The sequence below is a fragment of the Taudactylus pleione genome, unplaced genomic scaffold (genome assembly GCF_031769625.1).
Source record: "Taudactylus pleione unplaced genomic scaffold, aTauple2 ptg000112l, whole genome shotgun sequence".
In the NCBI taxonomy this organism is placed as follows: domain Eukaryota; kingdom Metazoa; phylum Chordata; class Amphibia; order Anura; family Myobatrachidae; genus Taudactylus; species Taudactylus pleione.
In genome coordinates this window covers 53,529-69,994 of record NW_028284514.1, presented here as the reverse complement: position 1 = coordinate 69,994, position 16,466 = coordinate 53,529, and the positions used below count along the sequence as shown (strand labels likewise).

Genomic DNA, 16,466 nt, shown 5'->3' with positions numbered 1-16,466 from the left:
CCATACTAATGTACCCATACTAATGTACCAATGTACTAATACTAATGTACTAATACTAATGTACCCATACTAATGTACCAATGTACTAATATACTAATGTACCCATACTAATGTACTAATGTACTAATATACCCATACTAATGTATTAATACTAATGTACTAATGTACCTATACTAATGTACCCATACTAATGTACTAATATACTAATGTACCCATACTAATGTACTAATACTAATGTACCCATACTAATGTACCAATGTACTAATACTAATGTACCCATACTAATGTACCTATGCTAATGAACCCATACTAATGTACCAATGTACTAATACTAAAGTACCAATGTACTAATATACTAATGTACCCATATTAATGTACTAATATACCCATACTAATGTACTAATACTAATGTACCCATACTAATATACTAATGTACTAATACTAATGTACCCATACTAATGTACCCATACTAATGTACCAATGTACTAATACTAATGTACTAATACTAATGTACCAATGTACTAATATACTAATGTACCCATACTAATGTACTAATGTACTAATATACCCATACTAATGTATTAATACTAATGTACTAATGTACCTATACTAATGTACCCATACTAATGTACTAATATACTAATGTACTAATACTAATGTACCCATACTAATGTACCAATATACTAATGTACTAATACTAATGTACCCATACTAATGTACCTATGCTAATGTACCTATACTAATGTACCCATACTAATGTACCAATGTACTAATACTAAAGTACCAATGTACTAATATACTAATGTACCCATATTAATGTACTAATATACCCATACTAATGTACTAATACTAATGTACCCATACTAATGTACCCATACTAATATACTAATGTACTAATACTAATGTACCCATACTAATGTACTAATGTACCCATACTAATGTACCAATGTACTAATACTAATGTACCCATACTAATATACTAATGTACTAATACTACTGTACCCATACTAATGTACCCATACTAATGTACCCATACTAATATACCCATACTAATGTACTAATGTACCCATACTAATATACTAATGTACCCATACTAATGTACTCATACTAATGTACCAATGTACTAATACTAATGTACCCATACTAATGTACTAATACTAATGTACCCATACTAATGTACCAATGTACTAATACTAATGTACCCATACTAATGTACTAATATTAATGTACCCATACTAATGTACTAATACTAATGTACCCATACTAATGTACTAATGTACCCATACTAATGTACCCGTACTAATGTATGGGGAGTGTAGAAATTAACGCAGGCGGACTTAACCAGGAGATATCTCCTGTGTTAAGTCTCTTCATGAATACAAAAAAAAATGGTAATTAAGGAAAATGTCTTTAAAACCGTTATTGTTAGTGTTGATGAATAGGACCCTATGACTCAAATACATCAGTTTCCTCATCACACTATGACTGAAATGCGTCACTGTCCTCATCACACTATGACTGAAATGCGTCGCTGTCCTCATCACACTATGACTGAAATCCGTCGCTGTCCTCATCACACTATGACTGAAATGCGTCGCTGTCCTCATCACACTATGACTGAAATCCGTCACTGTTCTCATCACACTATGACTAAAATGCGTCGCTGTCCTCATTACACTATGACTGAAATGCGTCGCTGTCCTCATCACATTATGACTGAAATGTGTCGCTGTCCTCATTACACTATGACTGAAATGCGTGGCTGTCCTCACAGTATGACTGAAATGCGTCACTGTCCTCATCACACTATGACTGAAATGCATCGCTGTCCTCATCACACTATGACTGAAATGCGTCGCTGTCCTCATCACACTATGACTGAAATGCGTCGCTGTCCTCTTCGCATTATGACTGAAATGCGTCGCTGTCCTCATCACATTATGACTGAAATGCGTTGCTGTCCTCATCACACTGAAATGCGTCGCTGTCCTCATCGCATTATGACTGAAATGCGTCGCTGTCCTCATCGCATTATGACTGAAATGCGTCGCTGTCCACATCGTATTGGCAGCTATGGCCACTGTGCGCACAGAAGCAGAATAAGCCCCTCTATGTGTCCCCCGCTATAGGTTACCCCTGCTTCATCATACTACCTAATCAGTAGCTCTGTGATATATAGGATAGGAGCTCATTCTGAATCTCTATAAGGAGATTATGTACAGCAATTCCTCACAACCTCAACAACCCACAAGAGCAGCTGCCGGGCTCACACAGGTGAGATCTGAACAAAACGCCATCCGTACGGCGGAAATAGCAGCCTTGGAGCACTGTGCACCTGGATTCCCATCATGGCAGTCTATACCGTGCCTCATAGTCTCATTTCCCATGTTTCTCTTACCCTGGCCTCAGTCTCACGTCTCTGTATGTCCAGCTGGAAGACTGTCTCTTTCAGAGATAACTCCATATTGTGCGCACTCTCACTTTCCTCTCTGAGCTTTTTAACCTGAGACTCCAGGTCCCTCTTCTTCTCCAGCAAGAGAGCGTTCTGCAGGGCAAACAAGAGAGCTCATAGGATGCACTTTGACAGACCTCATACCTCATAGCGCAACCTCACCTGTGTGACCTCACAGCGCAACCTCACCTGTGTGACCTCATAGCGCAACCTCACCTGTGTGACCTCATACCTCATAGCGCAACCTCACCTGTGTGACCTCATACCTCATAGCGCAACCTCACCTGTGTGACCTCACACCTCATAGCGCAACCTCACCTGTGTGACCTCACACCTCATAGCGCAACCTCACCTGTGTGACCTCACACCTCATAGCACAACCTCACCTGTGTGACCTCACACCTCATCCTGTGCTTCCACCTGCCCGACCTCACACTACTCTCACCTGCCTGACTTCACACCTCATACCGCAACCTCACATGTGTGACCTCCTACCTCATCCTGCACTCCTACCTGCCCGCCCTCACTCTGTACTCTCACCTGCCAGACCTCATACCTAATCAATCACGCTCACCTGTCAGACTTCACCACTCACTTTTACCTGACACTATGCACTTTCACCTGTCTAACATCACACCTCTCCCTGCACTCTCACCTGTCAGACCTCACACCTCATAGTGCAACCTCACCTGTCTGACCTCACATCTCACCTGCCAGACCTCACCATGCACTCTGACTTATCAGACCTCACACCTTATAGCGCAATCTCACCGGACCTCTCACCTTACCATTCACTTTCTCCAGCCTTTGAGATATCTCTCTTCATACCTGCTGACACCTGTGCCCCTTACCTCACTCTTTAGACTCTGCAGACAGGGGGCAAATTGTCCTCGATTTAATGTTAGTTCCCGGTTCTCTTCTGTCAGAGACTGCAACTGCAGCGTGAGAGACTGCTCCATGTGAGAAGCCTGGAGAGACAGACAGAAATGGGACTGTGTATCAGCTATTCAGGAACTGTATCCATTCATCAGGACATACAATACAGATAAAGGGGCTCGGAGTGATATATCTCTGCAGGGACCCCTCTGTATCCTGCCTGTCTCTGGGTGATATATCTCTGCAGGGTCCCCTCTGTATCCTGCCTGTCTCTGGGTGATATATCTCTGTATCATGCCTGTCTCTGGGTGATATATATCTGCAGGGTCCCCTCTGTATCCTGCCTGTCTCTGGGTGATATATCTCTGCAGGGTCCCCTCTGTATCCTGCCTGTCTCTGGGTGATATATCTCTGCAGGGTCCCCTCTGTATCCTGCCTGTCTCTGGGTGATATATCTCTGCAGGGTCCCCTCTGTATCCTGCCTGTCTCTGGGTGATATATCTCTGCAGGGTCCCCCCTGTATCCTGCCTGTCTCTGGGTGATATATCTCTGCAGGTTCCCCTCTGTATCCTGCCTGTCTCTGGGTGATATATCTCTGCAGGGTCCCCTCTGTATCCTGCCTGTCTCTGGGTGATATAGCTCTGCAGGGTCCCCTCTGTATCCTGCCTGTCTCTGGGTGAAATATCTCTGCAGGGTCCCCCCTGTATCCTGCCTGTCTCTGGGTGATATATCTCTGCAGGGTCCCCTCTGTATCCTGCCTGTCTCTGGGTGATATATCTCTGCAGGGTCCCCTCTGAATCCTGCCTGTCTCTGGGTGATATATCTCTGCAGGGTCCCCTCTGTATCCTGCCTCTCTCTGGGTTATGTATCTCTGCAGGGTCCCCCTCTGTATCCTGCCTGTCTCTGGGTGATATATCTCTGCAGGGTCCCCTCTGTATCCTGCCTGTCTCTGGGTGATATATCTCTGCAGGGTCCCCTCTGTATCATGCCTGTCTCTGGGTTATGTATCTCTGCAGGGTCCCCCTCTGTATCCTGCCTGTCTCTGGGTGATATATCTCTGCAGGGTCCCCTCTGTATCCTGCCTGTCTCTGGGTGATATATCTCTGCAGGGTCCCCTCTGTATCCTGCCTGTCTCTGGGTGATGTCTCTGTGCAGGGTCCCCTCTGTATCCTGCCTGTCTCTGGGTGAAATGTCTCTGCAGGGTCCCCCCTGTATCCTGCCTGTCTCTGGGTGATATATCTCTGCAGGGTCCCCTCTGTATCCTGCCTGTCTCTGGGTGATATATCTCTGCAGGGTCCCCCTCTGTATCCTGCCTGTCTCTGGGTGATATATCTCTGCAGGGTCCCCTCTGTATCCTGCCTGTCTCTGGGTGATATATATCTGCAGGGTCCCCCTCTGTATCCTGCCTGTCTCTGGGTGATATATATCTGCAGGGTCTCCCTCTGTATCCTGCCTGTCTCTGGGTTATGTATCTCTGCAGGGTCCCCTCTGTATCCTGCCGGTCTCTGGGTTATGTATCTCTGCAAGGTCCCCTCTGTATCCTGCCTGTCTCTGGGTGATATATCTCTGCAGGGTCCCCTCTGTGTCCTGCCTGTCTCTGGGTGATATATCTCTGCAGGGTCCCCCCTGTATCCTGCCTGTCTCTGGGTGATATATCTCTGTATCCTGCCTGTCTCTGGGTGATATATCTCTGCAGGGTCCCCCCTGTATCCTGCCTGTCTCTGGGTGATATATCTCTGCAGGGTCCCCCCTGTATCCTGCCTGTCTCTGGGTGATATATCTCTGCAGGGTCCCCTCTGTATCCTGCCTGTCTCTGGGTGATATATCTCTGCAGGGTCCCCTCTGTATCCTGCCTGTCTCTGGGTGATATATCTCTGCAGGGTCCCCTCTGTATCCTGCCTGTCTCTGGGTGATATCTCTCTGCAGGGTCCCCCTCTGTATCCTGCCTGTCTCTGGGTGATATATCTCTGCAGGGTCCCCTCTGTATCCTGCCTGTCTCTGGGTGATATATCTCTGCAGGGTCCCCTCTGTATCCTGCCTGTCTCTGGGTGATATATCTCTGCAGGGTCCCCTCTGTATCCTGCCTGTCTCTGGGTGATATATCTCTGTATCCTGCCTGTCTCTGGGTGATATCTCTCTGCAGGGTCCCCCTCTGTATCCTGCCTGCCTCTGGGTGATATATCTCTGCAGGGTCCCCTCTGTATCCTGCCTGTCTCTGGGTGATGTATCTGTGCAGGGTCCCCTCTGTATCCTGCCTGTCTCTGGGTGAAATGTCTCTGCAGGGTCCCCCCTGTATCCTGCCTGTCTCTGGGTGATATATCTCTGCAGGGTCCCCTCTGTATCCTGCCTGTCTCTGGGTGATGTATCTGTGCAGGGTCCCCTCTGTATCCTGCCTGTCTCTGGGTGAAATGTCTCTGCAGGGTCCCCCCTGTATCCTGCCTGTCTCTGGGTGATATATCTCTGCAGGGTCCCCTCTGTATCCTGCCTGTCTCTGGGTGATATATCTCTGCAGGGTCCCCTCTGTATCCTGCCTGTCTCTGGGTGATATATCTCTGCAGGGTCCCCCTCTGTATCCTGCCTGTCTCTGGGTGATATATCTCTGCAGGGTCCCCTCTGTATCCTGCCTGTCTCTGGGTGATATATCTCTGTATCCTGCCTGTCTCTGGGTGATATATCTCTGTATCCTGCCTGTCTCTGGGTGATATATCTCTGTATCCTGCCTGTCTCTGGGTGATATATCTCTGCAGGGTCCCCTCTGTATCCTGCCTGTCTCTGGGTGATATATCTCTGCAGGGTTCCCTCTGTATCCTGCCTGTCTCTGGGTGATATATCTCTGTATCCTGCCTGTCTCTGGGTGATATATCTCTGCAGGGTCCCCTCTGTATCCTGCCTGTCTCTGGGTGATATATCTCTGCAGGGTCCCCCCTGTATCCTGCCTGTCTCTGGGTGATATATCTCTGCAGGGTCCCCCCTGTATCCTGCCTGTCTCTGGGTGATATATCTCTGCAGGGTCCCCTCTGTATCCTGCCTGCCTCTGGGTGATATATCTCTGCAGGGTCCCCTCTGTATCCTGCCTGTCTCTGGGTGATATATCTCTGCAGGGTCCCCTCTGTATCCTGCCTGTCTCTGGGTGATGTATCTGTGCAGGGTCCCCTCTGTATCCTGCCTGTCTCTGGGTGAAATGTCTCTGCAGGGTCCCCCCTGTATCCTGCCTGTCTCTGGGTGATATATCTCTGCAGGGTCCCCTCTGTATCCTGCCTGTCTCTGGGTGATGTATCTGTGCAGGGTCCCCTCTGTATCCTGCCTGTCTCTGGGTGAAATGTCTCTGCAGGGTCCCCCCTGTATCCTGCCTGTCTCTGGGTGATATATCTCTGCAGGGTCCCCTCTGTATCCTGCCTGTCTCTGGGTGATATATCTCTGCAGGGTCCACTCTGTATCCTGCCTGTCTCTGGGTGATATATCTCTGCAGGGTCCCCCTCTGTATCCTGCCTGTCTCTGGGTGATATATCTCTGCAGGGTCCCCTCTGTATCCTGCCTGTCTCTGGGTGATATATCTCTGTATCCTGCCTGTCTCTGGGTGATATATCTCTGTATCCTGCCTGTCTCTGGGTGATATATCTCTGTATCCTGCCTGTCTCTGGGTGATATATCTCTGCAGGGTCCCCTCTGTATCCTGCCTGTCTCTGGGTGATATATCTCTGTATCCTGCCTGTCTCTGGGTGATATATCTCTGCAGGGTCCCCCCTGTATGCTGCCTGTCTCTGGGTGATATATCTCTGCAGGGTCCCCCCTGTATCCTGCCTGTCTCTGGGTGATATATCTCTGCAGGGTCCCCTCTGTATCCTGCCTGTCTCTGGGTGATATATCTCTGCAGGGTCCCCCCTGTATCCTGCCTGTCTCTGGGTGATATATCTCTGTATCCTGCCTGTCTCTGGGTGATATATCTCTGTATCCTGCCTGTCTCTGGGTGATATATATCTCTGCAGGGTCCCCTCTGTATCCTGCCTGTCTCTGGGTGATATATCTCTGTATCCTGCCTGTCTCTGGGTGATATATCTCTGTATCCTGCCTGTCTCTGGGTGATATATATCTCTGCAGGGTCCCCCCTGTATCCTGCCTGTCTCTGGGTGATATATCTCTGTATCCTGCCTGTCTCTGGGTGATATATATCTCTGCAGGGTCCCCTCTGTATCCTGCCTGTCTCTGGGTGATATATCTCTGTATCCTGCCTGTCTCTGGGTGATATATCTCTGCAGGGTCCCCTCTGTATCCTGCCTGTCTCTGGGTGATATATCTCTGCCGGGTCCCCTCTGTATCCTGCCTGTCTCTGGGTGATATCTCTCTGCAGGGTCCCCCTGTATCCTGCCTGTCTCTGGGTGATATATCTCTGCATTGTCCCCTCTGTATCCTGCCTGTCTCTGGGTGATATATCTCTGCAGGGTCCCCCCTGTATCCTGCCTGTCTCTGGGTGATATATATCTCTGCAGGGTCCCCTCTGTATCCTGCCTGTCTCTGGGTGATATATCTCTGTATCCTGCCTGTCTCTGGGTGATATATCTCTGTATCCTGCCTGTCTCTGGGTGATATATCTCTGTATCCTGCCTGTCTCTGGGTCATATATCTCTGCAGGATCCCCTCTGTATCCTGCCTGTCTCTGGGTGATATATCTCTGCAGGGTCCCCCCTGTATCCTGCCTGTCTCTGGGTGATATATCTCTGCAGGGTCCCCCCTGTATCCTGCCTGTCTCTGGGTGATATATATCTGCAGGGTCCCCTCTGTATCCTGCCTGTCTCTGGGTGATATATCTCTGCAGGGTCCCCTCTGTATCCTGCCTGTCTCTGGGTGATATATCTCTGCAGGGTCCCCTCTGTATCCTGCCTGTCTCTGGGTGATATATCTCTGTATCCTGCCTGTCTCTGGGTGATCTATCTCTGCAGGGTCCCCCCTGTATCCTGCCTGTCTCTGGGTGATATATCTCTGCAGGGTCCCCCCTGTATCCTGCCTGTCTCTGGGTGATATATCTCTGCAGGGTCCCTTCTGTATCCTGCCTGTCTCTGGGTGAAATGTCTCTGCAGGGTCCCCCCTGTATCCTGCCTGTCTCTGGGTGATATATCTCTGCAGGGTCCCCTCTGTACCCTGCCTGTCTCTGGGTGATATATCTCTGCAGGGTCCCCTCTGTATCCTGCCTGTCTCTGGGTGATATATCTCTGTATCCTGCCTGTCTCTGGGTGATATATCTCTGCAGGGTCCTCCTGTATCCTGCCTGTCTCTGGGTGATATATATCTGCAGGGTCCCCTCTGTGTCCTGCCTGTCTCCGGGTGATATATCTCTGTATCCTGCCTGTCTCTGGGTGATATATCTCTGCAGGGTCCCCCCTGTATTCTGCCTGTCTCTGGGTGATATATCTCTGCAGGGTCCCCTCTGTATCCTGCCTGTCTCTGGGTGATATATCTCTGCAGGGTCCCCCCGGGTCCCCTCTGTATCCTGCCTGTCTCTGGGTGATATATGTCTGCAGGGTCCCCCCTGTATCCTGCCTGTCTCTGGGTGATATATCTCTGCAGGGTCCCCCCTGTATCCTGCCTGTCTCTGGGTGATATATCTCTGTAGGGTCCCCTCTGTATCCTGCCTGTCTCTGGGTGATATATCTCTGCATGGTCCCCTCTGTATCCTGCCTGTCTCTGGGTGATATATGTCTGCAGGGTCCCCCCTGTATCCTGCCTGTCTCTGGGTGATATATCTCTGCAGGGTCCCCCCTGTATCCTGCCTGTCTCTGGGTGATATATCTCTGCAGGGTCCCCCCTGTATCCTGCCTGTCTCTGGGTGATATATCTCTGCAGGGTCCCCTCTGTATCCTGCCTGTCTCTGGTTGAGGTCATTGTGGACATGGCGTATATATCGTAGATTTAAGTGTTGGTTTTTTAGTTATTCTGGGATGTAGTAATGATACCTACTTTACGTACGGGATGCCTGCTGATGAAATCCTGGTACCGGAATCCCGACCTGGGACAGAACACGGCACTGAAATCGACGCCGGAATCCAGACGACCGGCACCCCGAAGGCAAGTATAGCAGGTCGGGTTAGGTGTTAGCCGCGGCGGGGGCAGGGTTAGGTTTAGGCACCGCTGAGGACGGGTGCGCGGGGGGGGGGGGGCGGTTTTGCTTCATCACTAAGGGGGAAGGGTTGGTTTTAAACACTAACGGGGAGGGTCAGGGTGCGGGCAGGTATGGTTAGGGTTAGGATACAGGAACAGAGGGTTATGGTTAGGGGGAGAGGGGGGTTAGCATACTTACGTACCCCTATCAGGATACTGAGCATCGGGGTGCCGCTGTCTGTATTTTGACAGCTGACATCCCTACTGCCGGTATTTCATACCCATCCCGCGATTCTCATGGTCTTTACATAGCGATGTTAAAATATTGTAGTAATAATACATATATGTGAATGTGGACACAGCTGCTTTGTCTCATGCTGTAATATGTATGTATTTATGTATGTATGTATGTGTATATATATATATATATATATATATAGTGCCTATTTGCAGGGGCAGATTTAGGGGTCACTAATGGCCGGCCCTTCTGCCCTATTTTATTATCATTGTTTGCTTATAAGCCCCCATCTGATGACTGACAATAGAAATACCCATATGCACTATGACATTGTGTTTAGTCTGCTATAATTATGTACTGATGCTTATTACGCAGGAGACCTGCAGATGGCGTATGGCCGAGCAGAGGGGAAATATTCCGTACTTACTGGTACATTAGTACTAACACCAGCATCCAAGTGCAGCCCCCCCCCCCCAGAAAGTGGCGCCCCCCAAACGTGTGCTGCCCTTAGGCACCTGCCTGACATGACTAATGGGAGATTCACCACTTCCTATTGGGACAATGCTCGTGTTACCTTTGTGGGTTTATATAGATTCCCTGAGACACAGAACACGTCCCAGCACTGTGTTGGGGAATGGTCAGATTAGTGTCACAGAGCCGACTACGGCCCGGCCAGCTGTCCCTCTGCGTGTGAGAGGATTATGGGATCACGGCTAATAGGATTGTGCCTTCCTGTGGGGGGTTATGCTCTGTACATACTGGTACTGAGTGCAGCCAGGCTTCAGGTACAAATCAGAACTCGGCCTATGAGAGTCCAACACACTGAGCTGTCCACAGCTGATATAGATATATATATTGTGTATACAGGATGAGTGTGATAGGAGCTGGGGTAACGCCCTTATTGAGGGCCTGATTCAGGTACGGAAGATAACGCGTGGCCTCACACAGTTTTGCGAATTACAGGTACGTCCTCTTGCATCTTTGCTGCGTACGCAGCAAATCGTGACACCTGCGCTCTCAATGACCGGATACGCGCACTGCGTTTGCACCCTCGACTCCATAGGATTGCATGGTACGATCACAGTGCGTACTGTAGCGTATGCTGCTGCAGGGATGTGCACGTTTGTAGCGCGATCTGCAGGGATGTAAGAGGACACATCTATATCATATCATGACTGACATGCTGCAGCATTTGGGGGGCAGAGAGGGGGTGTACCTGGCCAGCGTTCCTGGAAACGGGGGTCTGTTGTCCCTGTTTTCCAGGAGTGTCGGTGCCGGGGTCTGCGTTGGTGGACATAGGTTTCCTGGCCTCGCAGACTGATAGCTGAAGATTACTCGGACTGGCCGATGCTGCCACCATGGAAACCGATGGTCGCGATGGTGATCCCAGGCAGCGTCTATGGACAGTGTAATCGGATCACTATGGCTGTCAGGAAGCGTCTGCTTCCTATAGGCGCCTACGCCAGTAATATATGCTGGAGAGCAATGCACGGTGGCTTCCACGCAGATGTGCAGTACCCCAGGCCTGGTTCAGGCCCAGAATCCGGGGGAGGCAGCAGCAGCTGGATACGGGACAGATCTCACCCTGATGTGTTATTATGGGTTGGTAATTGGCCAGCATTGTGAGCAGGGGCAGGGTACAATACGCCATCTCACCTGCGTTATCTGCTCCAGCAGGCGCTGGTTCTGTTCCGACAGTTCATTTACGGCGCAGGCCGTCTCCCGTCCACACTCTTTTTGCTCTGACATGAGCTGTCTCATCTGATGCCTGGCCTCAGCCAGATCACTCTCCAGGTCTGTAATCTGCGCTTTCCATTCGCTCTCCCGTGCCTCCATTCTGAGACGCAAGGCGTGCTTCTCCTGCTCCAAGTGCTGCAATAACAAAGCCACTGACCGATCGTGATTTGTGTATCATACCTTTCTAACTCCCATGTATCCGACCAGCCCTGTATATTGTTATATCCGTGTCCTCACCATCTATGATCTATCCTCCCATGTATCTAACCACCCCTGTATATCCTCATATCCATGTCCTCACCATCTATGATCTATCCTCCCATGTATCCGACCACCCCTGTATATCCTCATATCCATGTCCTTACCATCTATGATCTATCCTCCCATGTATCTGACCAGCCCTGTATATCCTCATATCCATGTCCTCACCATCTATGATCTATCCTCCCATGTATCTGACCAGCCCTGTATATCCTCATATCCATGTCCTCCCCATCTATGATCTATCCTCCCATGTATCGGACCAGCCCTGTATATCCTCATATCCATGTCCTCACCATCTATGATCTATCCTCCCATGTATCCGACCAGCCCTGTATATCCTCATATCCATGTCCTCACCATCTATAATCTATCCTCCCATGTATCTGACCACCCCTGTATATCCTCATATCCATGTCCTCACCATCTATGATCTATCCTCCCATGTATCTGACCAGCCCTGTATATCCTCATATCCATGTCCTTACCATCTATGATCTATCCTCCCATGTATCCGACCACCCCTGCATAACCTTATATCCGTGTCCTCACCATCTATGATCTATCCTCCCATGTATCCGACCATCCCTGTATATCCTCATATCCATGTCTCACCATCTATGATCTATCCTCCCATGTATCCGACCACCCCTGTATAACCTTATATCCGTGTCCTCACCATCTATGATCTATCCTCCCATGTATCTGACCACCCCTGTATATCCTCATATCCATGTCCTCACCATCTATGATCTATCCTCCCATGTATCCGACCAGCCCTGTATATCCTCATATCCATGTCCTCACCATCTATGATCTATCCTCCCATGTATCTGACCACCCCTGTATATCCTCATATCCGTGTCCTCACCATCTATGATCTATCCTCCCATGTATCCGACCAGCCCTGTATATCTTTATATCCGTGTCCTCACCATCTATGATCTATCCTCCCATGTATCTGACCACCCCTGTATATCCTCATATCCATGTCCTCACCATCTGTGATCTATCCTCCCATGTATCTGACCACCCTGTATATCCTCATATCCATGTCCTCACCATCTATGATCTATCCTCCCATGTATCTGACCACCCCTGTATATCCTCATATCCATGTCCTCATCATCTATGATCTATCCTCCCATGTATCTGACCAGCCCTGTATATCCTCATATCCATGTCCTCACCATCTATGATCTATCCTCCCATGTATCCGACCACCCCTGTATATCCTCATATCCATGTCCTCACCATCTATGATCTATCCTCCCATGTATCTGACCACCCCTGTATATCCTCATATCCATGTCCTCACCATCTATGATCTATCCTCCCATGTATCTGACCACCCCAAATATCCTCATATCCATGTCCTTACCATCTATGATCTATCCTCCCATATATCTGACCGCCCCTGTATATCCTCATATCCGTGTCCTCACCATCTATGATCTATCCTCCCATGTATCTGACCAGCCCTGTATATCCTCATATCCGTGTCCTCACCATCTATGATCTATCCTCCCATGTATCCGACCAGCCCTGTATATCTTTATATCCGTGTCCTCACCATCTATGATCTATCCTCCCATGTATCTGACCACCCCTGTATATCCTCATATCCATGTCCTCACCATCTATGATCTATCCTCCCATGTATCTGACCACCCTGTATATCCTCATATCCATGTCCTCACCATCTATGATCTATCCTCCCATGTATCTGACCACCCCTGTATATCCTCATATCCATGTCCTCATCATCTATGATCTATCCTCCCATGTATCTGACCAGCCCTGTATATCCTCATATCCATGTCCTCACCATCTATGATCTATCCTCCCATGTATCTGACCACCCCTGTATATCTTTATATCCGTGTCCTCACCATCTATGATCTATCCTCCCATGTATCCGACCACCCCTGTATATCCTCATATCCATGTCCTCACCATCTATGATCTATCCTCCCATGTATCTGACCACCCCAAATATCCTCATATCCATGTCCTTACCATCTATGATCTATCCTCCCATATATCTGACCGCCCCTGTATATCCTCATATCCGTGTCCTCACCATCTATGATCTATCCTCCCATGTATCTGACCAGCCCTGTATATCCTCATATCCGTGTCCTCACCATCTATGATCTATCCTCCCATGTATCCGACCAGCCCTGTATATCTTTATATCCGTGTCCTCACCATCTATGATCTATCCTCCCATGTATCTGACCACCCCTGTATATCCTCATATCCATGTCCTCACCATCTATGATCTATCCTCCCATGTATCTGACCACCCTGTATATCCTCATATCCATGTCCTCACCATCTATGATCTATCCTCCCATGTATCTGACCACCCCTGTATATACTCATATCCATGTCCTCATCATCTATGATCTATCCTCCCATGTATCTGACCAGCCCTGTATATCCTCATATCCATGTCCTCACCATCTATGATCTATCCTCCCATGTATCTGACCACCCCTGTATATCTTTATATCCGTGTTCTCACCATCTATGATCTATCCTCCCATGTATCTGACCACCCCTGTATATCCTCATATCCATGTCCTCACCATCTATGATCTATCCTCCCATGTATCTGACCACCCTGTATATCCTCATATCCATGTCCTCACCATCTATGATCTATCCTCCCATGTATCTGACCACCCCTGTATATCCTCATATCCATGTCCTCATCATCTATGATCTATCCTCCCATGTATCTGACCAGCCCTGTATATCCTCATATCCATGTCCTCACCATCTATGATCTATCCTCCCATGTATCTGACCACCCCTGTATATCCTCATATCCATGTCCTCACCATCTATGATCTATCCTCCCATGTATCTGACCACCCCTGTATATCCTCATATCCATGTCCTCACCATCTATGATCTATCCTCCCATGTATCTGACCACCCCAAATATCCTCATATCCATGTCCTTACCATCTATGATATATCCTCCCATATATCTGACCGCCCCTGTATATCCTCATATCCATGTCCTCACCATCTATAATCTATCCTCCCATGTATCTGACCACCCCGTAGATCCTCATATCCATGTCCTCACCATCTATGATTTATCCTCCCATGTATCTGACCACCCCGTATCTCCTCATATCCATGTCCTCACCATCTATGATCTTAGCTTTCATGATTCTGACCACCCCTGTATATCCTCACCATCTATATCTCCTCCCATGCATTTGGCTGTTCCTGTTCACCCTTAGCCATGTCCTCACCTCTCGTGTCTCTCTCAGTTCCTCCTCAAGTGCTTCTCTTTCCCTCACCAGATAATCATTTCTCTCCAGCAGAGCTTTTCCCAGCTCTGCTGCCAGAAGCAGGTCCTTTTCCTTACTCTCCAGGACCAGACTGAGGTTCTCTTCCCTCTGATCCTCCTCATCCTCTCCCAAGTACGAGGTTCTTCTCTCTATCAGGAATGGATAGAAATGTTCCTCCATACTGGGGGAAGACAGAACACCATTCCAACCACAGCGGACCCCCTCCCGGGTCTCTGCCTCTCCTGAGGTCATTAGATGGTTAAAGCTGGTGGGAGACAGAGATAGATAACAATTAGACAGACTATTCAGAGTGTACTGACCCTCGTCTAGGAGAGATATATATAGGGGACGCAGTGGCGGTGATTGCGTGATGCTGCGGAAGCCAGATTCACCACCTTATGCTAATGCGAGGATCCGTACAGCCACTGATATTCCGTCCACAGCCGCCATCACTAGTATCAGTCCCACGCTAGGTGCAAGAGACCCTCAGACACATATAAATACATTCATTGTTCCCGTAGAACTACAAGTGCATGGGCCTCCCTACCAAGTATTCCTGTCGAAACCACATTAGTGGCCATTTGGAACTCGTATGCAATGGTGTGTGTGGGACCATTCCACTTGCGAAGGGGGGGGTCCAATCACTTTGGGGTACATAGTGTATATATATTTATAGATATAAAAGATACGCTGTGTGTCCTGTAACATCTGTCCATAGTTATATCTGATTACACTGCTCTTGGATATATGGGCCTGATTCAGGATGGATCGCAAGGCTGCATTCGCACGCACCCGGTATTTGCGAAAATATGCTAATGAATGTGATCGCACTGCTGCCGCAGCCCAAGATGCAGACACCCAGCACTACATAAAGCCGCCCTCTACACCTCACTTAGGGCCTGATTCAGAGCCGTTCGCTATTTGCGGTCGTTCGTTCAAAAACAAGGGGTGGCTATTCAAATGATCCGTTCGCAAATTGCAGTCTGTTCACACCTCTAAGTCTGAACGAGCGAGCAAAACATACGCTCGTTTATTTGATAAAAACGCCCCCTGGCCGCACGCACCATACATTATGTCCGCTATTTATTAGATTAATCGAGTACATCGTACAGCGTATGAACTGCTCGCTATTCTTGTGGTTGGTGTTTTCAACCGCTATTTTGCGAGCAGTTCTGAGTTAAAAAAAACCAAGTGACGTGGTCAATGACGCTGCTTTGTTAATTATGCACTCCCTTAAAACGCCCGTTTTGACCTTTAAGCACGCCTGCGTTCTGATCTCCACTCCCCGTTTTCAAGCACCTTCCCCTGTTACCACCCACATACGCCTCATTCTGTCACTCAAAATAGCAGGCCCTCGCTATATTGCGTACCAACGATTTTCGGCCGCATTGACTGGTTCGCGCATGCGTACTAAAAACCGTACGCATGCGCGGATGTGCGAACATCGCTCGGAACGAGCGTACTGCCACTAGCGAGTGGCTCTGAATGAGGGCCT

General features: G+C 48.6%; 1 protein-coding gene across 3 annotated transcripts in view; it reads right to left on the bottom strand.

The window, feature by feature from the left end:
* The window catches only part of BICDL2 (BICD family like cargo adaptor 2), a 76,196-nt gene that overhangs the window by 31,661 nt on the left and 28,069 nt on the right, over positions 1-16,466 (bottom strand). For 2 of the 3 annotated variants that reach the window (XM_088471176.1, XM_088471179.1), the window contains exons 2-5: positions 14,933-15,236; positions 11,316-11,531; positions 3,304-3,420; positions 2,399-2,545 (exon numbers count right to left, since the gene is read on the bottom strand). In XM_088471176.1, coding sequence (XP_088327302.1) covers positions 2,399-2,545; positions 3,304-3,420; positions 11,316-11,531; positions 14,933-15,223 — 771 coding nt within the window. In that variant the 5' untranslated portion in view covers positions 15,224-15,236. Of the gene's footprint in view, positions 1-2,398; positions 2,546-3,303; positions 3,421-11,315; positions 11,532-14,932; positions 16,118-16,466 lie in introns of those variants that run through there. The other variant, XM_088471178.1, reaches the window with a different exon arrangement.